General features: G+C 34.7%; 1 protein-coding gene across 2 annotated transcripts; it reads right to left on the reverse strand.

The window, feature by feature from the left end:
* Positions 1 to 40: 40 nt before the first annotated feature.
* Positions 41 to 27,635, reverse strand: HBP1 (HMG-box transcription factor 1). Of its 2 annotated transcripts, none has more exons than XM_016145852.2 (11): positions 27,416 to 27,598; positions 19,242 to 19,425; positions 17,109 to 17,337; positions 14,792 to 14,930; positions 14,321 to 14,432; positions 14,120 to 14,232; positions 11,791 to 11,947; positions 10,976 to 11,120; positions 4,506 to 4,823; positions 2,234 to 2,375; positions 41 to 1,142 (listed from the first exon to the last, which is right to left on the reverse strand). In XM_016145852.2, the coding sequence occupies exons 2-11, from the start codon at positions 19,408 to 19,410 to the stop codon at positions 1,125 to 1,127; spliced, it is 1,542 nt and encodes a 513-aa protein (XP_016001338.1). In that variant the 5' UTR covers positions 19,411 to 19,425; positions 27,416 to 27,598; the 3' UTR covers positions 41 to 1,124. The 2 variants fall into 2 exon arrangements, with proteins under 2 accessions (XP_016001338.1, XP_016001337.1); XM_016145851.2 differs by having other exon boundaries at positions 48 to 1,142; positions 27,574 to 27,635.

The following is a 27,635-nucleotide window of genomic DNA, read 5'->3' on the forward strand; positions in this document are numbered from 1 at the left end:
GTCTCATACATGACATTCAGTCAAGATCAATCAACAGAAGTCAGAGATAAACAATTTTTTTTTTCATTTTATTTGAAATAATATACAAGAATATAGTGTGCAAAATTTAGGGGCAACATCATGAAGAAGTGTAATGAACTGAAATCAATTTTACAGCTGTGATTTCTAACCAGAAACACCACTTGGTAAGTAACATGAAAAGCCATGATTGTAGCTCAGAGCAAAAGCAGCTGTATTGCCAATGTATTTGCTCTAAAATTTCGACAGTTGAAGGAAAAGTAAAGTGCAAGTGTTGCACTGCAGTAAGTGCAAAGTCTGCCCCCACCATAAAGATATGACAAAATAAGATACTTAAGATATGTGGCTGAGGAGATATGGAACACAGAGTTTAAAAATACAATGGTGTCAACTGTTAATAGCACCGTTACAGTGACTACATCCCAATGCTACTAACTTTACCTTGGCCTAGGTCTCCATTGAAAATAATGGATGGATGCTGCCACCTGGTGCATAAACTCAGCATGCTCGGGTAACTGCAGCAGGTGGCTCTTATGCTGGGACATTAACAACAGCCACCTGCCACATGTTCTGGTAGCCTCTTGGCACTGGCCAGACTAAGCGCTCCTGTGTTTGGCACAGATGCTGAGCCATGTGATATGTGATGGTTGCTCCAGAAAGGCCAACTCCCAGCTTCTTTTTCATTCCATTATGTGTACAATACAGATTAATAAGCAATAAGGAGCCAATGTATAAACAGCAGTTAACGTATTTTTAAATTCCCCTTTTGTACAATTTAAAATAAAACATGTATACACTTCTCCTCTTTCTACTGTACTTTAGCACCACAGGATATCAATTTTCAAGCCTATATTACCTGATAGACATATATGAAGTTTGGAAGAAAAATAAGGCAATTTGGTTTACATTGTTGACAGTTTTAGCTTACTTAATGCTCTAATGGAGAAAGCAAATCCTCACGCATATTATTAAATCATTTCAAGACTCAATGCTATCAGTATCTTATGGTTACACAAATTCAGGACAATTGGTGGGATCTTGATCTTAAGTTTTTCCATCAACAGTCTATGTTTATGCAAATGTAGACTTAGCATAAGCATCCTGGTTTAATGCTGTTGTGAGCCCTGTGGAGATAAAATTAAAACTCAGTTCATGTTTACAAATCAATAGATAGTAGTTCTATAAATGAAAGCTTATTAGATGGATAATATAATGTTTATAAACTTTACCATTAAAAAAAATCATGGATTTAATTTAGAAAGTTTGCTAACATCTGATGGCTCAAACATCCAGAAAATTTATGAAAATGATAAGAAGATATAGACTAGGACATGCAGAAAAGGGGATCCAAAGTCCTACATGGAATTCTAAGGTAAAAACCTAAAAAATCCAGTTGGGTTACCCTCTGACCACTATGTCTTTAAAAGATATTCTTGAAAAATTTAAATATGAACTGCACATTACTATAAACAGGCATAAACACACAGAATTTAAGATATCTTTGGCCAGCCCTTCTGCTGCAAACTGATGTCTTCATTTCATGTTTAGATACTTAAAACTGAGTGCATTCTGTTCTATCATGTGATATTTTCCTGTAATTAATTTAAAAACACTTAACTTAAAAGATGCTAGTGTAGTAATGGAAAAGTTCTAAGAGTCAAGTCTAACCAGACAGCATTAGTATTATGGTAAGAATACCAATCTTCCTGGGCCTTTCTATTTCTTCTCCTTCCTGAGGTTTATAATTTAGGATTTCTGTACAAATGTCAAAAGTCTCCAAGAAGTTTGGTCAACATACCTCTCCATACCTCTATTGCCCCTCACCAATTAAGAAAAAAAAAGGCCTGTTGAAACATACCACCCCTAAATTAGAAAAAACTTCTACTAGGATATTAATAAGTTAACATCCATTTTTCAACCCTCCTAGAAATACTATATTCTAAAATTATCTTTTCCACCTCAACATTTCTGGATATTCTAAAGTATGTCTGAGACATCTACTTTTCATGTTAAAAAAGTAAATGGCACTGAATGATGAAAAGAAAGGAAGCCTGCCTTTTGTAATGGTAGAAAGGCATTACTAGGTCTTGAAGTATAAAAAGGCTAACAGCCTCACCACAGCCTTTTAAAAGTTATAACAATTGCTCCAACATGCCAGTATATTTGGGGGCGGGGGGATCAAAATAATTTTAAGCAACTACTTGTTGAAACATACTGAATTGGTTCTTTTCCTTTTCCAACAGTCAGGATTTAAACGTTTTTGTTCTTCAGCCAAAGCCTTTGCTTCTAATGTATACATCCTTCTCTCTTCATTCTTCATTTTCTTCCACCTGTCACCAAGGATCACACTTATGGCTCTGAAAAATAAATATTTATACAATGCTGAAGGCAAGAATTTTTCATAAAACTCATGTGAAGTGCTGATACATCAGGAAGAAATGTAAAATTAGAAGGAAAAAAAAAGACAAAAATCTTGTCCAACATGAAGGGAAGAAAAGGTCACGATTATAGTAGTCATTTCCAGTAAAATCTCAAGTCATACGTCCATTCATCACTGTCTCGGCAGTTAGACTCTCCAGAATAGTGCCAATATTTCCAATTGTCAAAGGACATATAAAATGTCTAAAAATGGATGTTCTACAAAGCATAGATTTAAAGAATAAAGTTAACTATTTCAAAGTAATGATTTAAATTACCATTGGATCTATCTTGGTACATCAGTTTAAGATACTAAGGCAAATAATATTCAATATGAGCAACATAAAGTATTCAACTATATTAAAAGCTATTCTTTTGTGCCCATACTTGTCAAATAATTCTAAGTCATTCTTCATTCATACAATCATAATGAAAATGTGATGGTATTAACCATTCATACCTGATTGCTTACCTCTTAAAACACAACCAAATAACCCTCAGGCAATATTTGTACTGATCACTTGAGAAAATTGGATAAACTCAAGTCAAACTGAAAAGACATCATAATAGAAATCTGAAGCTATTTCTTATTTATATTTCTTAATCTGCCCCCAAACCTACTAAAATAGTCTCATACAGGACACACAGACATAAACCATTTTCTTTTCTGGAGAACTTTTTAACAATTTCATGACAAACAAAACAAAAGGTCCTGGAATGTCCTGGAATTATTGCATGAAATATATACAACGATTTTTACAAGAATTGATAGGGAAGCCAGAGGTAGGCATCTGAGCTTTAGCAGAATAGTAACCAGAGAAGCTCTACTATTTAAAAAGAAATTGTGTAAATATGTTTTTTAATCCCGTAAGTCAATGTAATTAAACACTATACTACATCTTCCTTTATTATAATTAAAACCAGTTATTGTAGTCTCTGTAGTCAACCACATACTGGTTGACGTATTTACCAGTTAAACAAACCAATAAGAAATATTCATGTACACATCAATTCCCAAATCAGAGATGCATTTGCTGTAAGATGCTTCTCTTTTTAAAATGTAAACCTGAAAATTAAGCTCACAAGAACAAACTGCTGGTTACCAGACATGGGGCAGATGCGTAAGGGATGCAGCAAAATAGGTGAAGATGGTCAAAAGGTACAAACATCCAATCATGGGACATAATGTTATGGCAAGGAGACTTAAAGTTGATAATGCTGTGTTGTATATTTGAAGGTTGCTAAGAGAGTAGAGATCTCGGAAGTTCTCATCACAAGAAAAAAATTACCTATTATGGTGATGGATGTTAACTAGACTTATTGTGACCATTTTACAATATATATTATAAATATCAAATCATATATACTTGAAACTAATATACTATATCTCAACTCTATCTCAAAAAATATATACATAATATACACATATGTAAAAAATTAAGCTCATGAGACATTGAACCTGCATTCAAAACTGAATTATTTTATGTGGATAATGATTTGACTTTTCTCATGATATCAAGGGTAAAGAAAATGGTAGTTTTGATTGTCAGGAAACTAAGAAGATTAATTTTCATACATGGAGAACTTGGTTGGTTTGAGAAGTAGAGGACTCTTAGAGTTAATTTTTATTCCTGGGCTCTACTGAGGACGCCACTAGGTTTAGTCTTGACACATCTGGCAGTTATTACAAATTGCCAATGCCCGTGCATTTCACTGTATGACACAGCTGTAAAATAAGTACATTCTTTAGAGCTGACAAAGTTTCTATAAAGTTTTCTCTAAAGATGGAACTGTCAGTTGTTAGAACTATGTCAACTAAAAGGCAAATGACATTTAATACTATTTTAGAAGGCAGATCCTTACCACCCAGGTAACCTAATTATCTGTCTAGGTATAAAATAATTATACATAACCATAAAAATTCCACTTAAACTTTTTAAAGTCAACCGAAGAAAATAGAATTCAATAATAAAAGCTACTAAAGAATAAGTTTAACTGTCCTAATGCCTGTGAATTGCACTTAAGCATTACTCAATTATTATAATCAGAATCATCACTTTTATTTTTACCTGTTATCTTTCCCTGGATACATCTGAGTATATTCAACTCTGTATTTTTTGGCAAAAAGCATGAAGGCATTCATTGGTCTTTTGCACTTGTTAGGAGAAGTGGCACTCACAGTCCCTGAGCTGTGGTTTTTGACAGCTTTAGCATATAAAGAACTGGAAGACAGCTGTGATGATCCAGGTGAGCCACAGTTTTTACTGAATCCAGATCTTGCAAATTCTTGACCTCCAGGTCCTCCACATGACAAAGACGCACGACGCTGACGAGCCATACTACTTAGCACATAGACGGCAGAAGAATCCATAGGCGTGAAATCATAGCTTAAAAAAATAAATTTTTAACATGGTTTTAATTCAATTTAATTATCTGATTTGTAAAAACAGGATTTTTAAAAACCCTTTAATATCTGATTGGAAATTTTAATGTACTTTCTCCTATATATTACCAACACTATTTTAACAACTTCACCCTGATAGTTATTTATAAAAGCTTATGTATGCACTAAAAATTGTTTTTTTAAAATCTGTGAATACAAAAGTTAAAAAATAAAGACTTCAAGTACTCCCCCCAACCCATCTTACAATCCACATACTTATGCATAGCTGCTCTCCTCCAGATCCCACATACCTATTTATTCTTACTTTAGATTCACTTTTTGACAAATTGTATAATCTGATTTCTTGGCCTACAAAAGCCTAAAACTAGAAAATTAAAATGGTATGGCAGGCATATACCAGACCTAAAGACTAACTACTACAAATGATAAAGTGTTGGGTAAGGGCAATCAAAAGCAGTTAAATGCAGCTAAAGGAACTTTAAAATGCATAGTAATCTGGGTCATCTGTTTAGATGTAGTCATACATATATTAGTCTCCCCCAAAGGCCATATATTATGACAAAGCCTAGTAACTTCAAAAATCTCACACTAATCAGGACAAACCATATTTTGTTTGGTATATTTAGTTTAGACATGGAAATTATCTCTTCATATCATCTCTTATCTCAAGTCTGCTTGGAGGGTATTATTATACTCTTTTTATATGAATCAGCAGAAAGACACAGTATTACTTGCTCAAGGCCACACAGCTACTAGATCCAAACCCAGATGTGTCTCTCCAGCTCCAAAGCCTCGGGTTCCCTCACCAACACCATGTGCTCTGCACTGCCATTAGCTCACCTCAAGGTAAATGAATAATCATATTAATTGAAAATATTAGCTGAAACTTAAGAGCAAATATAGACCATGGTCTAAAGATACACTTGTGAAAGTAACTTGTCTGTTAAATCTTGCTTTTTATATTATCAGAAAACCTTTTAGTCATTTTTCATTCTAAATCTAGCTTTCCTTAAAACAGAAATTCTAGTAATACATCAAAACAGATTGACAGTAGCTGCAGAAATAGTATCTGCCTAAGGTAATCCATATAAGATTATGAGTTACTCTTAAGATAGATGGAGAGAGCTAAATGAATGAAGTCCATGCCATAACTACACATAACAACAATGACTTCTACTAATTATCAACCACACAGTGTCTGTTTAAGGGTATTACATAAAATAAATATATGTGAAGTATGACTCCAAAATTATCTAATGAATACAGAGCAATTGATCTTATGTCAGAGGAACACTATCTTAACTTACTCCCAAATATAATTTAGAAAAACAGCAAACTTAAGCATTATAAATAAATCAGATATGAAATTACTACTCTCTACTGAAGGCAATTATTTAATTATAATTTGAAATACCAAAAGATTTCAAATAGGATAAGACAACGCTGATGGAAATTGAGGACATTATGCTAAGTGAGATAAGTCAGTCAGAGAAGACAAGTACTGTATTATGTCACTAATATGTAGAATCTAAAAAAATACAAACTCTTAAGAATGGCAATGGTGGTTACCAGGGGATGGCTGGGGGAGTGACTGGGGGATAGGACAGATGTTGTTTAGGGTACGAACCTGCAAATAGTAATGCATAAGCCCTAGAGATCTAATGTGCAGTATAGTGAACACAGACGATATTATAACCATCAAATTTGCTAAGAGACTAGAACTTAATTATTCCAACCACTAAAAACAAATGATAATTATGTAACATGACAGAGGTGCTAATTATCCTTACGATGGCAATCATTTATAAACATATCAAATTAACATGTTGTATACTTCAAAGTTATACAATGTTATGTCAAATATATTTAAATTGGAAAAAAAAATTTTTAGGGTAAGCTAATTAACTACTGAAATTTGAAAACTCTACCACCTAGTGGCACAAATAAAACCATCACCTATTTGCAGTATGAGTAAAATTTAAAGTAGCTTTAAATATTCAATATTGCAATTCAGGATTTTGACAGAACTATAGCATTAAAGTATTACATAGAATATCCAAAAAATAGCTTAACCTTTTGCCAAACCACCTCAGCATGATTCTTCATTATCTGTAGTTCCTGATATGTGCCTTGATTCACACCTTTGCTTTCTGTACATGCCATTCCATAAGCTTAAAATGGCCTTTCCGACCTTTACTGTCTAATTATTACAATCACAATTGTCTATGAACCATGTTATATATATCGACTCATTTAATATTCCCTATAACATTTTAATTTTACAGACTTTTTAGAAAGAACCACAGGAAGGTTAATTAACTTATCCCAGCTTTCATAGCAAATCTGTTGCAGGGCCAGGATTTGAACCCAAACAGTCCAGCTCCAGAGTTCATGTTCCTACCCGGCTACACTGTCCCAATGAGCATGCACTCACTACACCATGTACATTTGCCATCCCATTTCCTTTTCTAGAAGCAAAGGGGAAGGGGGAAGGCCTGTGTCTTAACCAATTTTAAACTCTCAAATGTTTGATGGGTGACTGAGAGGGTAAAATAATAAATTTTACAAAACATAATAATGCAAAATTTTAATTGGATTAAAATCCTACTTCTGCCACTTACTAGTAATATGACCTTGGGACAGTTAAACCATCTCACCTCATTTTTCGTATCTGTAAAATGAAGATAATATATGCTATGCAATGCTGCAGAGCTGAAACAACTGCTGAAAGAACAACATATAAAAACACTTGGTACATAACAGGTACTCGATTAGGGGGTACCTATTATTACTCAGCTTTAGTTCTCTCTGTAAAATAAGGATATAATCTACTAACAGAAGTGAAGATTAAGTTAACGTATATACAGTACCTAGTTCATAATAGGTACTCATTATGCTTGTTAAATTACTTGAACCAAAAATATGAATTTCACAAAGTCAGAAGTGACTGTTTTAAACCTGCCTGATGCCTAGAATACTGGCCTTAATTCTCAATGTATTGAATGGGCTTCTTTAAATCCTGCTTTTACTTGGAAGCGTCCTTTCTACAGGAGAGCCAGAATTGTGTTTTAAGAACTCATCATTTTATTGCTGACTTCTTCTGGTCCTTTCCAAGCTGGAGTCTACTCAAATACTTCCTGTTTGGATGACTCAAGGGCTTGCCCTAAGTGAGACCTGCAAATTTATTCCAGGGTCCTGGTTCCTACTTAGACTGTTTCCTCTTTCTGCCTTTCTTTCCCATCTTGCTCTCCTTGTATCAGATGGCATCTCCCTTAACCACCCCCTGTTAAGTCATAATCCAATCTACATCAAAAATTTAAGGCAACTTCACGCTTCTCAACTTTTTCATGCTTTTTCCTGGATAAAATTGTTCATTTTCATTGCTTTATGGGGATGAGGAAGGAGGGGTGCTGCTGTCACTCCACTGTAAAATAAGATCAATACCAAGGTAATTTTAAGAGTGACTGCCACTCAGTAGCACCAAGTGATGAGAACATGCCATCTTGGAAAAACAGGAATTAGGTAGCCAAGTGTTCTCTTTTTAAAAAACAAAACTTGTACATTATGCAATACAATACTTGATATATAAAAAAAAGTGTACAACATATAAAAAATGTATTTAACATATATATGAAGCATACAAATAAATGAGTGAACTGAAAACCTAAATTAAGAAATAAGACTATTTCCTGTATCGCCAAAGTTCCACATTTACCGCCCTGCCCCCCCGAGATATCTCAACCAGTCTCCGAAAGGATTATTCCCTTACTTTTTCAATAATTTAATTATAAAAATGTGTGATTCAGAAACACAATATATAAATACTATATCAGCATTTTGTTAAAGTCTATAATACATAATGTTTTGTTTTGCATAAAAGAGTAAACATAGCAGGCCTTACCGCTATCCTTTCAAAGGTCTACTTAGAAGATTGGCCCTTGATTAGTTAGCATCTGGAAACTTAGATTTTGGAAAGGCACCCATCATTCCCACAACTGAGAAGAGTGGCTCAATGTGTGTACGAACAACATGGTTTACCCCGAACACCTTTCTTTTTGGAGGTTTAGAATTTTGGTACGTGCCAGCCTGAAGCGGCCCATGTGACCAGGTCCCAGTAAAAACCTTGCTGTGTCTAAAAAGCTTCCCTGATAGATAGCATTTCACAGACGTCATGGCTCACTGCTGATGGATATAAGCATGTCCTGTGTGACTCCACTAGGAGAGGACTCCTGGAAGCCCAGCTTCTTCCAGACTTTACCCTATACCTTTCCTTTTCTTGATTTTGTTTTATATTCTTTCACTGTAAAAAATGAGAGTTAAGGGTATGACTACATGCTAAGTCTCTTAAGTTGTCTCAATCAATCACTGAACCTGAGGTGGATGACCTCCAGCATAACTGTATGATGTATATTACATATACTATATAATTACATATTTATAATTTTATTACACATATTTCCCAAAAAACATGATTCCATTAAAAAATAGAATCAATCATACTGTATACTTGAAACTAACTTTTTAACATTATTTCTAATATTGATTCATGTTTTAACATGTATAGCTAAGGATCATTCATTTTACATTTACATAAAGAATTCCACTGTATGATTATATAACAATTTATATATTTACTCTCCGGTTAATGAGTATTGATACTGTTTCCACAGGTTGCCCTCATGAACAATACAGCTATGGACTCATTAACACATCTACAAGTTTACTTCTCTAGGGTAAACATACAGCGCAATGGAATTGCTGATAGTGTTATAAAATAAGGCCAAATTATTTTCCAAAGTTTTGTTTACACTCTCACCAAAATATGAGTTATCACGGATCTACATCCTAAGAATACTTAAAGAGTATCAGACCTTAAAATTTTGCCACATTTCCTTTTTCAAAGAACAGTGTAGAGGAGGGATGTAATCAAATGGCATTTAGATTCCAACCTTGCAGTTACTGAGCATATGGCCTGTGTTATTTTTTTTAAAACAAGCAAACAATATGCATTTTATTTTCCAAATTATGGAATACTTCTTCTGGAAGGAAAAGGGACCGTTTATTAGGAATCTGAAGGCCTAGATTCCAGTTTCTGCTCTGCTTCTGGGTGAATTTCTCTCCCCCCTCAACCCCACCCTTTTCTTTATAACTTTTTATTTTTCAATTAGTTAACATATTTTATTAGTTTCAGGTGCACAACAGTGATTAGAAATTACTATTAACTTACTAAGTGATCAACCCCAATAAATCTAATACCCATTTGACATCATAGTTATTACAGTATTATTGACTATATTCCTTATGCTATATTTTACATCCCCATGACTATTTTGCAATTACCAGTATGTATCTTAATCCTTTCCTTTTTTCACCCCTGCCCCAACCCCTCTCCCATCTAGCAACTATCAAAATGTTCTCTGTATCTGAAATTGTGGCTTTTGCTTTTTTAAATAATGGTCTCACTTATTCTTTTGATATACAAATATATTAATCTTATATGTTATTAATCTGAATCAAATAAAATCTACAGACCAGCAGGACCTCTTGAGAATTCACTAGATTCGATAATTATCTTAAAGAATGAGTCTTAAAATCCCAGATATCTACATACAGACTTTCTCAGAGTACCTCCCAGGACTGAGGGGTTTACAGGGTTATAGGACTTTCCAGTGATAGAACCAGAAAAGTTCCATACAAATTGAGACAGTTGGTCAACCCTCCTGAGTGTTAGGACACATAGGTTCTTTGTCCTACTGTACCACTTAAGAGCAGATGATCTCAAGAAAAAATCACTTCCCTCTTAAGTCTTTACAAATGTCAAATTGCTGCTATATTTACTATTTGTTAATCCATGAAACTAACGTTTGTGGTCAAAATGAGTATTAAATGAAGACAGTTAACTAAAGAAAAAAAAAAACTCACTTTTTAACTCAACACAGAGATGTAAAACTCTCCATGAGCTGTTGTTTTACTTTAATTACTTAATATTTGATCATGTGTATGTACTTCCTGTAAGTACTACTTTTATAATTCTCAAGTATTTAAAAGTTTAACCTTTTAAATATTTGACTTAGCAATCATTAGGGAGATTAAAGGATAAATTTTTACAGGGGGAAAAAAAGAACTCAATATTACCTTTTAAATGTATCAAAAACACCTGAATCATCAAAATTAATGGCATCGGGGTGTCCAGGAGGTAGACATACATCACCAATATGAATTTCACAACATGGAATGCCATGCTGTACCACAGTCAAGCTTGGATAAAATGATGACCAACCTGAAGTTAAATCAAACAATAGTTGCATAAAGGATGGGGACTGACAGAGAGCACACTAATTATTATATGATAGACATATCATTTCTGAGTCTTAAAGTCATTATTTAAAATAAGATTTTCTAATACAAGTCATGTAGCTTTGCCATAAACCCAAGTACAAGTATTTTCTTTAAGCAATGTAAAAGCCGTCCAAGAGTAGAATTCAGCATTTTATCAAGAGATTCTACCCATTAGCACTTCCACAAATCTACAAGATAGCAAGTGATAAATGATGATGAGCGAGATCATTAAATACTTTCTGAATTATTATGTTTAACGTGGTGGCATTGTTCATAAGGCTCTGAAAGGTGAATCAAAAATATAGCATATATAGCAACTATAAACCAAAATGCAATCACAAGAATATTCCATTCCCCAAACTATATGTCAGGATAACAGAGAACTTATAGTATACCACATGAATCTAAAAGGTTTTCATACCCACAGGAAGTAAAGCTTGATATGACTACCACTAAGACACAAGTGTCATCTGGCATTTTCTATGGTAGTTTATTTTGAAATATTCCCTTCAATTTTTTTCCTTAATCATAAAGAATTACGCACCACAAGACATAATTACAGATTTAAGTTTTCTTTAAAAAGTTACTAGACATTAAAATTGAAGTCCTACCTTTATTTTTAACATAGAATGGGTGGTCCAGTTTACACTCTACAGTTAGTAAACCATCTTCTACTGTACCAGGATCAAAAGTCAACTTTAGTACAGACTCGCCAAATGACACACTTTCTTCATGTGATAACAACTTTAGACCATCAGAACCGTAGCCCTGAAAATAAATGCATATAGTGAATGAATTGGCAATGTTCAATTCAACACATAGTAAAGTTTCTATCACATGTAAGACTTTATGGAAAAGGCAAAAATAAACAAGACAGGATCCCTGTCTTTAAAGAGCTTTCAACCCAGTAGTGAAGAAAGGCACATATATAAATCACTACAATACAAGGCAGACTGGAATAAGCATTTTAATTCAAGTATATATAATGCTAATGGAGTTTAATAAGGGAGACTTTAATTCCAAAAGAAAGAGATCAGGAAGGCTTTCAATTCCCATTTGAACTAGGATTTAAAAGAATGAAATTGAGTAAGGTGAAAGAGCAAACACCAGGAATAGTTTTAACTAACAAGTGCTGAGTATTTGCTAATAACACAAGATGAGCTCAGAGTTGGGCAAACAAGACTGAAAAGGAGGGGGCAGTTAGTAATGTAAAGGGTCTTAGAGATAGGCAAAGAACAAACTTTCCTTTGAGAGGGTATTGGAATGTCAATAAAAGTACTTTTAATTAATATGATTATTCATTTTAAGATGACAAAAGCTAAAGAATTTATTTAAATTTATTAAATTTATTTATTTAAAGATATAATAAGAGAAACCCATCACAGTCTTGAAATGACAAGTATAGTGGTCACAGAACTAAATTTAAATTCAACATTTATTGGGCATTTAGTATATGCCAGATACTAGGCTCTGAAAACACAAGCATTAACAACTCATGATCCCTACCCCTGAACTCACAGAAAAACAAAGGAGACAAATATGCAAACAGCTAGCTACAGTACCTATTATTACACTGTGCATGAACAAAATAAAGAATGAGAGGACTAAAAAAATCTTTAAGGAAATTGATAATTAAATATGAAGGGAGGAAAGGAAATACTCAACTTCATGGGTTTGAATCTGGCAATCAAGAAAGATAACAATATCTTTAAAAGAACAGAGGAATAGTAGGCCGGGAAGGGGGATAAAAGGCGAATCCAATGTTGCTTATACTAAGTAAGTCAAGTATGAAGAACTGAGTGATACTCATCTATAGATGTCTCATGCAGTTAGAAGAATGCACATGAAGGCTACAGACATATATTTGTAAATAAATAAATTACGTAATCTTCTAATTCTTAGAGCTACAAGCCCTTAAAATTAATTCAATCCCATTAATCCAATCCCACAGATCAGGAAGCCAATGCTAAGTGGGGTTAACTATCTGCCCAAGGTCATTCACACAAATAGTTGCTGGAAGAGCTAGAAAGCCCAAGTTTCCTAACTCCACGTAGAGTGCTTTCCATAGGCCACAAGGCGGTGCTGACAAAATCAGCAGAGGGACTGGTTACAGAATGAAGAGGAGCAGAACTCTATTACATTCACAAAAACACTGAGCTATTAAAAAGACAATCAAGGCACTGCTGTGCTACACAGATCAAGACAACGTCAGGAACTCATACACTGTCGGATGCTGTAGAGATGTCTAACAGAACAAGCAGAAGTCTCTCTAGAAATTAGAATAAAGCTATTAACCTTTGAGACAATTTTAGAATGGTACGGACCAAAGTCGGACTATGGCAAACAACCAGAGAGGAGAGAAACAGCAGGAGGGTAAAACTGAAGGCAGCCATGTCAGGAGTAATGTTCTCAAGAAACTCAGTAGTAGGAGATAGCAACATCAAACAGGAATTTTAAATAATTTTAAACAATTCAAATGCCCCATTTCTCTGCCTATGGGTGGCAATGGCGAAATTAAAGAATTCAAAGACAAAGGTGTCAACTGATATTTATCCTCCTATTGCCCACTGCTGCTTTTATCGACTTAAAAAATACTAGTGTTTTATGGAGTTAATTAAAAAGTAACTCAATATAATCAACTCTCGATTATACACTGAGAAGTTAATCACTTTGTAGATTACTTAAGGCTTTGTTTTTCTTATTTATCCATTTATTTTTAATGCCAGTTTAGTTTTCTCTATCTAAGAAAGCATAATTATAATTGTAAACCTAAAACCTCTCCATCAGGCTAAGCATCAATAAGTAGTCACAAAACCTCTTTCTAAAATGTACGGTGTCATCTGAACATGAAAGTAAATGGAGAGTACTCCTGTAGATTAATAATAAATTTCATGTTTCATTTTGAAAGATTGTTAGAAGTTTTAGGAATTTCAAATCAACCTTGTGAGTGCCCATTTGGAGTTCTTCTTCATTGTCACAGCCTTCAGCTCTAGCAAAATCTTCAACATCCTGCCATTCTTTATTGCTTCCCTTATGAAAGCATAGTCGTGTGCCTAAAGTTTAAGTAAAAAACAAACATCAGATATGTGACCAGGTGTTACACAAGTAAGCTGTAAAAAATTTCAAGTATATTTTTTTTACCTTTTAAAAAACAGTGCCAAGCAGTTGAAGGCCAGGAATTGCACCATCCCAAATCATCATCATCTGAGAGGGAGGACATGCAGAAAATGCCAGATTCTGACTCACTATTCGCCTGTGGAGAAGAACAAACTTTTTAACTTTTAAACATATCTTATTAATATCTGTCTTTATCTCAAGCCTTCAGGCTCTTTTAGGATATAATTTAATCATTCTAAACTTAGGAAAAAATACACTACCATTAAAAATTATAGTTTTTGAAAGTTTTGGTTAAAATCATGTACCTATTTGTAACAAACTTTACTAAGTTAATACAGCTATCCATAAAATCAAATCCAGATCACTAGCACAACAATGAGACATACTCTTTTCCATCTGTTATGTGCTTCAAAAGACTTTATTACAGAGGAGAAATTAATATATTTCAACTGTTGTGCAAACTTTGTAAAAGTTTAAGCTCATGAATAAACTCACCCTTTCATGTCTGACTGGTGTTTCCTCCTTCCAGTGGTGAGGGAAGGCTGGCTCACTCTTAGAAGAAGAGGACACTGGTGGAGGGCGTGCATAGGAATGTAAACTTTTGCTAGTAGCTATGATGTGTACAGGAGATGATCTAAAATAAAGCAGCAGTTTTAACCATAAAGTATAGGTCCTTAAAGTAGATCTTTTGATGAAAAAAACTTTATATTCAAAATGCCAATGTTATTATATATAAGACACCTATGGAAATACTAATAAAGACATCAAGATTTCTTTTATGATATGCTGGTCCTTAACTCAACCTCTTAGCCAAGCCCTTCTTATACATTTTAAAGTTTTTTTCCAGATTCGATAATGTATTTTAAATTCTAAATTACCGTTTCATTTATTTTTATATCAACAAGTACATATAAATACGCATATTTTCATTCATGAAGAATGGTAACCTCTGTGCAGGGTTCCATATACATTTCTTTCTCATACTTTGATGCAGTCAGTAAGTCTTAGTATGAGTAAATGTATGCCTAATGCAACCAACACTGAACTTTTACCTACCAACCACCTATCACTGGGCAAATACAGTGAACTACCTTAAGCTAAAATGCTTAAACTTATCACAGCAGAAAGCAGCCTGTTTGCAACTGGACACTATTTCTTGTTATCTAATACAAACGTGCTGACAATTCTCTGAGAAACCAAATATGGATTTGGTCCTTAACAGAAAAAAGGTTATGCATTTCTGTACTGACCCTTTTTTTAAAAAAGAAGAGGGACATCTTACTTTCCAATTCTTCCCTTATTAAAAATTTTATTAGCCTTTCAGTTTTATCGTCATCAAATTTTTTATTATAACTGCAGAAATTATTTTTAAATGAAGATCCAGGAAACTCTACTCTGCTTTCATGTTGTATCACTTCTTAAACAAAAACTATACTCTCCAATCAATTTTGGATTTCAATATACAAATACTGAATGTTTCATCTTTAACCAACCAACTTCTTCCTTCTATTATACATTTAGAACTTTATGACATATTAGCAAATGGCCAAACTGCTAAAAATTCCTTAAGTTCATCTCTGCCTTTATCGCCAAAAGAAAATGAATTTTATCAGTTCTTCTGTTTAACCATTTGAAAGACAGGTAACAATACAATCTTCTAAAATGTACAATGGCCTACATGGTCTGTACATGGTCTATAAATTATACCTGTCCTCAACCCCTCGGTACTGTACAGTTACAATTTCAGACATCCAAAGCTTAGTTAACTAACATAGTTTAACACTCTACAAGAAGTTGCATGAACAGCCACTGACAAGTGTTAGAGGGCAGCCTAGATAGCAGAGCGTGACTCTTGGTCTTGTTCCCTATGAAGAAGGGAACCATAGAAAATACTGCAAATAAATTTACATCTTTATAGAGATACTCCTTTACTTATGTTTCTATTATACTGATTTTCTTCTGAAAAGTGTACTCAACTTTCCATGAACCATATTAATCCTCATAAGTTTGCTGTGAAAAATGAAAAGTACTATCTCTAAACTAGAAATAGGGAAAAAGGAAAGTCTCAGTCAAATCAAGGGGTTTTTTTAATGTAAAAGAATTTTTAGTTTTTTAACTATTAAGATTCTAATGAAATTTGGGACTATAAAAAGAGTACTCTGAAAGGCAAGTTTTCTTTCCTGTGGAAATTTCCATGGAATTAAACTAAAATGAATTTGCTCTAATCAAGACCACTATCCTGCTGAAGAGAAGCAGCATAATTTAATGAGCTATAAGAAAACCAGGCTTCACACCTACAAAGTTTATTCTTTATAAAAAAATTATACTAACGTAAGTGCACTATCAAAATTCAGTTATTCCTACATCACCTAGTATGAACTATATGGTCTATTCACCTACATGAGTACAAATCTGGGCATTTCTTCTCTCTATAAACTATCATACTTATATTTTTACATAGAGAATTTTATGATTTTAGGGATAATTAGTGAAATAGTATCTACTTAGGTCTCCCTAGGAATACTGCTTGAAAGCTTTCATATTTTATAGCACGACAACTCATTTCCTTAAACTCTGGTCTGGGTATATGAAACAGTGGTTTTTGCCAATGGAGTCCACTTTTTTAAGTTCAAGATTTGAAGATTAGCATTTTTCAGTAAAATAACATAAGGCCAAATACACTGGAAGAAAATGAACCTAGACAAAAAGCATTCGTTAAATGGTTAATAGCATTACTTTCAAAACTGGAAAAAAATAATTCGTAGCTTTTGTGATGATAGTTTTTCAATAAAAATATAGCCAACGTTCCTACCTGTTATAAAATGAGCACTGCATAAGTGGACTTTGTGGACTGGTGGCAATATTTGCTAATTCCGTTAGCCAATCCACCTCATTTTCACGATAAGTATTTTCTGATATGTCTGAGGTATTTTGGTTCCAAGATGGTCTTGGATATTCTTGATGTGAAACATCTGAACTTAGCTGGTATATGGCAGATTGGGTAGGATCACTTTGAACAGCCTGAAGTTCAGGAAGGTCGTCTGCAAATAAGCACACTCAAAATTATAAAAAAGAAATTACTAATATAGAGCAATACTATAATTACAGTTAGAAAAGGAGTCCTCAAATGTAGCTAAGTTTGTGAGAAGAATAGTATAAATTTGAAGTACTTTCTTAAATGAAACAAGTTTCAATTTTTAAAAATGACATCTAGTTCATTAAGGGTCAACAGAGCCTGGTAGAAAAGTAAATCCATTGACTGTAAACATAATAACATCACTACCCAAACCACATAATTACCAAAACTGTTCATAGACTGGAAAAGCAAGTCTGATATTTTCCCCTGTTTTTTTAAACAGTTGGTCCAGGAGTAATCCATATACCACTGAGACATTTTTACATGAACACGTTAAGGAAGAAAAAGGCATTTTTTGTGTGCATGTATTTACTCTGTTCATATGCTTTATTATTAACCTGTTATTACTACAATAATGAACAACAATTTTTAAAAGCTATAGATCATATTATAAATCTTTAGGTACTAAAATTTATTCAACTTTACACATGCCAAATTATTTCTTTTTTACTGAGAAATTCTGAATACAGTAATATTTATTGTAGTTCACAACAGACTTTTCCTCAAAAAGACTAGAAATACTACCCAAGTAACACTCACGTACACACCAAGACTATGAGCACTCTAAGGAATTCTAAAAAATTAAATTCTAAAATATTGAGTTAAAAAAAAAGAAATATAAAGGAGAAAAATGCATCCTGAAGGCCTTAAAAAAACTCTCTATATGAAATATACACCTACACTACAGATCCACTGGGTCCCTTCAATATGTAAGTCAAGAAACTCTTCTAGTCTGGGGAGTTCTCCTACACCGTCACTATAAAGGTACATACACACAATTCCTATTCAGGAAAATATCCCAGAATAGCTTACTAAAACTGAAATGACTTATTTAGAAGATAACTATTTATAAAACTGAGTAAAAGGTATTACCCTTTTCAGAGAGCAGCCAAACATCATAACAATTTGAGATAACTCAACCCTATAATCCTCATGTTGGTGTAGCTACTTCTCTTCCCTCATTGCCAACATTTTTCTTTGACCATCACTTCTTTATTTACCAAAGAGTTCATTTATGTCTTTCAAACTCAGGACTACCTGATTAAAATCGTGTCCTTGCTCAACATTAATCACTACTCAGTGAGTATTAGTGCCCAGCAAACCCTTGGCATTCAAACAGGTTTATGTCCCAAGACCTTCAGGACCTCCAAATTCCCAAATAGCACTCCAGCATATAATCTCCTGTTTCATCTTTTGTAAAAGGATGATAATCACATCTTCTCAGGTTTTTTTGAACATTTAGGACAAAACCAAGCTGAAAAACTGGGCAGCAAGCCAAGGTCACTCAGTAAGCTATTTACTCTTCAATCCCTCAAAGCAATACAATTCAAAATCATACCTCAACAAAGCTACACATTTCTATAGGTCACCTATCTTTGGAGTAGCTTAGCAGTAGTGATAACCACAAATGTCAGATCCTCAAGTTTCAAGGGTCCACTGTAATTTCCCCTGTAGGCTAACAAACCAGCCATGAGAGTGACCAATCATAATTATTGAGCTCACTAGGATGTTTCAAAAGCAACCCCTTTTGAAAAGCCACACTGCAAGGTTTTCCTAAGGTGTTTAATAGCCTGATCTTTACCCACAATGGAAGGCAATTTAGTTTATTAATCTGTAAATGAATCTCTATGATACCATAAACAGTCTCAGATTTGTGTTGGTTTTGAGTAATATTTTACAATAACAAAACATTTTAAACCTCTACTTATATACAAAACTTACATTCTCTTTAGCAGTTCAAAGCAGACTAAACATGAAAACTTAATCTAAATATCAGTGAGATTCCTAAAAACTTTTAAGTTTGTTTACCAAGCTCCATGTGCTCATCACAGGAGTTATAGCCAGGTGAGGATGGCAAATTTTCATTACACTGCAGCAGCTCCAGTGAGTCATTCATTCCTGAAGCTCTCTTGTCCATTACCAGCAGGAGTTTCTGTACTGCATTAGGCATCTGATTTGTCTTCACTTCCCACACCATGTTATGGTGCTCTGACTTAAAATAAAATAATTTAAGAAAAATGTCAAATCATGTGATCTGGAGATTATATAAGTATAAAATCAATCAGAAACATCACAATGGTGTTATCTTTAACTTAATCATACACTGCTATTTGTTCCCCATCGAATCTTTTAGATCAGGATGACACCCTGGTATCTTGGCCTACAACCACGCAGTCAGCATTCGATTACACCCAAATCCCAAAAGATGAATATCTTGAATTTATAAAAGTCTTTTCCTCTAAAAAACAGCACAGTTATCCATACACTTTTATGTTTTTAAGCTATTATCTCTTTCAGACCCAAATATTGAGACCAATAAAACCTTTTAATTTGTATTTTCATATTTAAAAATTAACAATCTTCTCCAAATTAAAAAAAAACAATATTTTTTTTCATTTTGAAGATTCTATTTTAATTTCTCTACCAAATGTTATTTTGTTTCATCTTCTTAAACAAGTTTAACACATTTAAAATTATATTCTCTAAATAACATTTAAGAATAGACTTCTAAAATGGTCATGAATTATACCTCTCACAAAGATAAAATGTTATGTTTTCTTAATGAAAACTTGGGGTCTAGCCATAATAAAAAGATACCTATCCTTCTTAATAGGCTCTTACTTCACAAAAAATTAATACTAATCATGGGAGATTTAACTAAATAAACAGTAAATCCATCTTCATTTCATGCCTATAAAGGTATCATGAGAAAGAAAACTATAGGTTAACACATCTAAATAATTTCTCGTGAAGTCCACAAACTAAATTTGTTATGAGAGTAAAAATCTGGTAATTCCTTTGGACATCATCAAACTGGTTATTTAACTGGGTGACAGCAGCAGGAAGATTTCCTGATTTCTCAGGGTCTACTCCAAATCTGACGTTTAAAAAAGTTCTAATGAGCTCATTTAAAACACAGAAAATTCTGAAAACATACAATATTTTCCTCAAAATAAAATGCACTGCTGTTAAAAGTCACCAAAAGTCAAATACCCCAGGCCCAGCTGATCGAAAAATGCAATGAAAAGATGTAGAATGCTTAATATTTATACCAGAGCTTTCTAAGTCATGATATAATCACCAAAAAAAACCCCACTGGCAATACTGATGAATTTTTTCTAGAAATGCTTTTTTATGGTCTTTTAATTATTTTTAAAATTAAATTGTTTTTTATGGTGACAATGGTTAACTAAATCCATTAAGTTTCAGCTGTATGCTTTAACACTAAGGCATATATATATATATTTACACTGTGTTCACCTCCCATAGTTAGATTTCTGTCACCACATATTTGACCCCCTTTATGTCGTCTACCTCCCCCCTCCTCCCCTATCCTCCAGTAACCACTAGTCTATAGTTGATGTCCATGAATCTCTGTTTGTCCTCTTCATTTGTTGCTTTTCACGATCTTTTTTTGTTTTTGACTATAAAATACACATTTTGGTTAAAATTTTAAAAACATTTTAAAAAAACAATTACTTTTAATCCCACTAATCAGATTTAGATAATGTTAATATTTTGATGTATCATCTTACATCTCTTTCATGCAGACACCCATATTTTTCTTCAAACTTCAATATGTGATACCTTTTCCTTAACAGAAGTTCATAAGCATCTTCCTGTTGTTTTTTTTTCCAAATATCTTAAGATTCTTGACACATCTGGCCAAACTGCATACTGCTTTACTTTATTTTCTAATATTCTATTTTGGATGCTGCCTGCATGCCTCAAAAGTGACCCATATTCTGGGCATTGCTTTAGAGCCTTATTCAATATTGACTGTCAGATATACTATGCAGTGATGGGTTAGGTGTAAGGAAACATGGTTCTGATTCTAAATGTTCAGTTACTAAATATATAACCTAGTGATTCAACTTCTATTTCAGATCTTCACCTGTAAAACAGAATTAATGATACCTGCCCAACTTCCCTCTGAGAGTAGTTGTAAGGATGAACTGAAACAAAATGAGTGAAAGAAATGTAAAAAATAAATAAAATTTTTTTTTACTTAAGAGTGACATATGGTAATATTTTTCATACTTTGCATACTTACTGTCCTAAACAGAACAGTTATTGAAAATAGTTCACAACAGGGGTCAGACAGCTATCTATCTATTCAGCTTCAGCAATTTCCTTTCTGTGAAATATTATAACAATTTATCAACACATCTCAATAAAAATCATGTGTCATGCCACTCACTATATTGGGCACATAATAGTTTACCTAGATAAAAGATATTTGAGGCATTCAGAAGAAATTAACATTTTCCCACTTTAGTATGATCTATTATGTAATGATTAATCAGTCTTATTACATACAATGGTTATGACAAACTTCCTGGGGTCTAACAAATAATTTCCCACAAAATTGGTGGCTACCAGAAATATGCTTACTAACACAAATTGATTTAAAACTGGCCAAATTATTATTCTAAGCCTCACCTTTTCACTGCAAAAATAAAGCAAACTTAACTTGATCGGTGATTCTCAACCCTCTTGATACACAAAACATGTATACTTCCAGTAAAATCATGTCCAGTCCCCACCTCCAGAAAATATGATTTATTTGGTCTGGGGTACAGCCCCGTGCACTGGTTTTTGTTTACTTTTAAAAAGAATCCCAGATGCAGTGTGAGAACAAGTTGGCTAAAAATAATTGCCAAATTCTTTTATTTTAAAAAATACATATATTCATTTAACATATAGTGTGTTCAAACCACCACACTAGTTTCAATGATAGCACTCAGTAATGAATCATGAATCTCAATGACTATAAAGTTCTATAAAGGAGGGCTCGGCTATGAATGGGCCAAAAGGAAACAAGAGACTTCTCCCAAGAAAAACTCAAATGACCCAACTTACAATTAGCAAAGTACTGGATGAGATCAGACTAACAGAATCCGGTATTACCAGAAGGTAGGATGGCCGTGTGTACTGCTGTCATGGATACTAAAGCTGAGAGTAGACTGGGATCAGAATCTTCAACCCTAGTTTAAGAAAATTGTTTTTTGTAGACAAGAATAAGGACTCTGACACCAGGCTACCTGCATTTATGTATCAAATTTGCTAATTACTAGCTATGTTCCCTGAACAATTTATTTATATGCCTTGTTTGTAAAATGGAAGTATTAAAAGCATCTACCTCGCAGATTGTCGTAAAAACTCACTGCACTAATAAATGTAAAAAGCTTTTAACAGTCCCCAACACAAAGCAAACCCTCAAAGTAGAGTGGCTAGTATTATGAGCTCTTTCAGACAATGGGGGAATTGCTGAAGCTTTTTGAGCAGAGGTCTGACATGCTCCGAACTATACTTTAAACATTCTGTTTGCATCCAAACAAAATCATGTTGAAATACTATATGAGTATGCAGGAATACCTATAACAAATATTTAAGGGCCAGTGTATTAAACTTTCCAAATTTCTATCCATATAACCTGCTTCCAGCTTCCTTTGCAAGAATTCTCATAAATGAAGTTATTTAGGTAATGCCTAAGACATGAGAGAAACTAATCACTCTATATGAGTTTTCTGAACAGCTAATGTTAACAGTTTAGAGAACAGACTAACTTTTTCTAGAAATCTGACGCCTTATATAGAACATAATTTAACCTATCCTGATGACTCAAACTCCTTATGAATATCTACTGTGCTATGCTTTAGATACAGATGTTATCCGTGTAAGTCAACCCCAACTTTAATCTTAAACTTGAAAATTTTCTTTTTACCTTTATAATGAAATTTAGAGGTTGCCCTCCTATACATATATATCTCCTCAGAGCTATCCTTAAGTGTATGAAACAGTACTGTTCTTGGGGTCCACAAAAGCAGTGTTGCAATTTGTCTGTCTTCCCCCATCGGCAGAGCTCTTTTTTTTCCCCAGCTAGATTTTCTCTTCTCTGTCAACAGGTCCTGCAGTGTCTATCACTTACCATTTACAATACACTAACCCCTCCTTGCACTTCTATCATTTCTTCAGGAACTAGATTAGTTAACTAACATCCCATCTCAATATTCCTTAGATGACAGTGGAAAAAATTTTTAATTTCACGACAGAGCTACCTACAAATAACAAAAGGAACCAAATAAATATTTGTTGAGTTTTATGTGTTTGTATCTCTCATTGTTCATGGCTTTCAAGTTATCTTGAGAAAATGCAGGTTTTGCTACAGTAAACCTCTACAGCAAATGGGAGTCTGGACTTAAGCAACAGACTTGAGTTTCACTCTTGTAGACCATGTAGTAGTTTTTGACTTTCATTTTTTCTGTCAAACTATTTGAGGGAAGCAAGGCCTCTGATAGAGTAAAGAAATACCAGAAGTGTCCATACTTAAAAATACTCCCCCACATAATTATAGCAATTAGACATTCATTTTAATAAACAAGCTCCCCTTTCAACCCTATTGTTCATTTATGCTTTGGTATTACAGGATTCACATGTCATCTCTTCACTAGATTAGTGATTCTCAAAGGAGAAGAGTAAAATTCTCCAGCAGCTGCATTGTGAAATGTCATGATCAGTATTAAAAATTTTTATTGGGTGGAGTTGGGAAGACCCTAATAAGTTTAGTTTGCAAACTTTCAGAAGTACACACCTACAAAATCTTAGATAAGAGGAGAGGAAGAGAGGACTAGAAACAGCTAAATCAGTGAATGAAAAATAGGTTTTCCTAATGCCTGCCTACTATGTGCAGAGCATTTTCACATATAGCCTCAAAACAGCTGTGAATAAAGTATTATTATGGATGAGGAAAAAAGGACTCTGATTACTGAATGGGACCATTTTCTTTTTGAAAAGAAATGAGAAAAAAAGATAAAAGGTATAATGAACATAAATTAGACTTCTACTTTCAAGTGCCTATTTTTCCCTGATCCTGACCTTTCCATCCTTACTGTGGATTTCCCAGAAAGGATCTCCTATATGTCCTTCCCTAATCCTGAAGGACTTCTAAACCAAACTCAAACTGGTGGCAAGGGTGAAGAGAAGGTAATTTGCAATGAATTTATATCTCTAACATGAGGAATTGAGGTATTTAAAATGAATTACATAATTTCAGGCTAAAATGAGCTTCCATTACAAACTATATTAAATGCAACTTTCTACACCAAGAGCAGTTGAGGGCTTTAATGATGTTCTTCTAGAATATTTTCAGATAATCTTTAAACAAAAGATTTCAAAGAAATGTTTCCACAACTTGTTTGCCATTGTGCTAAGGAAAAAGCAAATAAACCACACCCCAACAGTGAGTGATATTCTTTTATTAAAATATACTACCATAGGATATCACTTACCACCTATATGATTCTGAAGAATTTAACCTCTATGCCTGATTTCTTATTTGTAAATGGGACCAGTACTTGTCTACCTATCATAATTACTACAGGTATAAAAGATACTGCATCACACATGCTTACCTGGTTCCAAAGCACTCTTCTATCTCATCAGTCACTGCTGCCCAGACCAGACTCCTTGCCTTTGTTGGACAGTGCCAAATCACATCTATACAAATTATTAATTTTGAGCTTATCTGACATAAAATACTAACACTGATGAAGATAACAGAAAACCCATAATACACCACTATAAGAAGGCATGCACAAACCTGTTTAAAAGAGGACTGTCAATTCAAATTGTATTCAAGATAAATCACTGTATGAAAAAACTTGAAATCATCTAAAATTCAGTTTTCCTAAACTTGACTGTAATCCTAAAAAATTTTACATTACCTATAGGAACATGTTTAAAAAAAATAAGCTTTTCTAAGCTATCAATAACTTTAAAAATTTAATCATTAGAAATTTTTTCTCTATAGAAAATAACAGTATAAATTATGACAGAAAGCACCAAAATAAGTGCACATCAAAATATGAAGAAATATGAATATTACTGATGAATTAGGCAGTTAACAATAGCATTTTTCCTGAATTTTGTGATATATAAGGCATCTGTCAGCTTGAATTTTTAAAAATTTGTTGTGATTTATTTTTTCATTCAAATATTCATTTTCTATTTAAAATACATGCAAAATACCTGGCACTATTTGATTAATACTGTAGTAACTTCTTATGATAATTTATGACAGAAAAAAAAGTACTGATATCTTCATTTCAAACAGAAATACAAAACACAAGTTTGCAATTCTCCCCAAAGGAAACCTTCAGGGCTTAGCAGTTTGTTCTTTCAGCCCAGGTCATATACTTCCTCCACTGGGCACCTGGATAGTGACAAAGAGTCCAGAGAAATTCAGTAAAGGAGACAATTCTTAAAAGTGATGGTACCATGCTTGACGTCTAAGAGGAAGACTCTGTAAAGCATTAAAGACTGGGGAGATAGGTGTGCAGGGAAATCCTGGGAGAAGGTAACTTTTTAACAATGTATGTAGAAGTTGGAGAAGTGAATAAAGAGGAAGGGTTTTCCAGGTAAATGAAAAGGTAATTAGGTGTAAACCTAAATAAAATGGAAACTAGAAAGTGAAACCAAATTTTCATTCTATAAATAATATATTAGTCAAGTTAGAATAAACAGCAGTATTTTGCTATAAAGTGATTAAAGGGTTTCCTCAAAAGGATAAAGTAGTTAAAAAACATGAGTGGATTTTTAAAAATATATTTCCTTAAAACTTGCCAAATGTTGCCAACCCAGCAATAATTGTGTAATCAAGGAAACTGAAAAGACCCTAACACTCTTTGTTAGTAACCTAAAACAGGAGACAATAGCAAAAAAAAAAAAAGAAAAGAAAAAGAAAAAGCAAAGGCCGAAAGTTCTGAGAACGCATTGCAAATGTAATCACCAATAGTTAAAACAACAGAAAAGTACTGACAAATGTTAAAATTATTTTAACTCTCAAAGGGTTTAATTTCAAAACCACTCTGGAGCCATCTGTTACAGCAACTTAGATGGAAATCTAAAGCGCTTTGTCGGAATTGTTGGTACAACTCCAGCACTTCCTAGTATACACAATTCCCTCTTACCCTCCTCGCGTTTTATAGCATCTGTGGCTAAAATCTCATAGAGTATTGCTCTTCTCAGTGCTCCTTTTAAAAACTATTCTTGCTGAAAACTCCCAAAGAATGAATCCCACATATTATGTATAGAATGCCACAGCGGCGAGTGAAATCCCCTAGACAGCATACAGCTTTTAAAGAAGCTATAAAACCGGGCCCCTGCGGTCAATTTCGCCTGGATTCTTTTTTGTTTTGTTTTAATCTGCCTGGGGCAGCAGCATAGGTTGGAAGGCGGAGACTGAAATCCCCTGCCAAGCCCCGGCTCTTGGTCACAGCGGCAGCGCCCCGAGGTTCAAGCCAAGTCCATCCCCCACCCTCTTTCGCCATTCATCGTGTTCCCCTCCCCTCCCCCCATCATGTGACCGCAGCCTGGACTCCAGGCTTGTTTTTCCCTTCAACGCAGCCCCACTGCGCAGGCGCCTGGGAGCCCATTCATTCGAACTGCGTAACAATGAGCCCCGGGGCCCAGCAGCTCCGCGAGCTTCCCAGCTCGGTCCGAACTCTTTTCGGCCCCGAAGAAGGCGGCGCCTCGCTAGGGTCCCCCACGCCCGGTTGGATCCCCACAGCTGGCCAACCTCCGACCCTCCGCCCACACGCGGGTAGTTGAAGTCAAACTTTCCTAGGCAGCCCCAGCGCGGCGTCGGCCCCTTCGCCCGCCTAGGCCCGTCCCAACTCCGCACCAGGCCCGGCCACCCCCACGCAACCGGCCCGAGTTGCGGTCCTTGCCGACTCCTCCCAGCCCCCACCCGCGAGACCCCATCGAGCCTCGCTGCTCCAAAACTCAGGTGAGCATGCGGAAGCGCTGGTCCAGTGGGTTCGCAGCGGGCAGTTACTGGACAGTTAACTGCCCCCACTGTGAATACAGCCTTTCGAGGACGAGGAACACCGACCCAAGCTCGCCTGGCCGCCTGTTTCCCCTCGGGATCCTGCCCCTCCCTTCCCCACCCCCACCCCTTCCCGAACTGAAAGAAAACAAACCCGCCGCAGAGTGCGGGCAGCCCTAATACGGGCGGCCCTGGCTGCGACAACACCACCAGCAGCTCGTGTCCCCAGTCTCCAACAGACGCCGGCCTCCCCGGCGCTCGTTACTGCTCCTGCCGCCGTTCTTAAACCTCAACCGAAACTTTCCTACTTACCAAACCCGTCGCCATTACAAAGTCTTTCAAGCTTCGTCTTCCCCCTCCCCTCAACCCCCTGG

This window comes from Rousettus aegyptiacus, unplaced genomic scaffold, assembly GCF_014176215.1.
Source record: "Rousettus aegyptiacus isolate mRouAeg1 unplaced genomic scaffold, mRouAeg1.p scaffold_m13_p_13, whole genome shotgun sequence".
NCBI classification, from domain to species: Eukaryota; Metazoa; Chordata; class Mammalia; order Chiroptera; family Pteropodidae; genus Rousettus; species Rousettus aegyptiacus.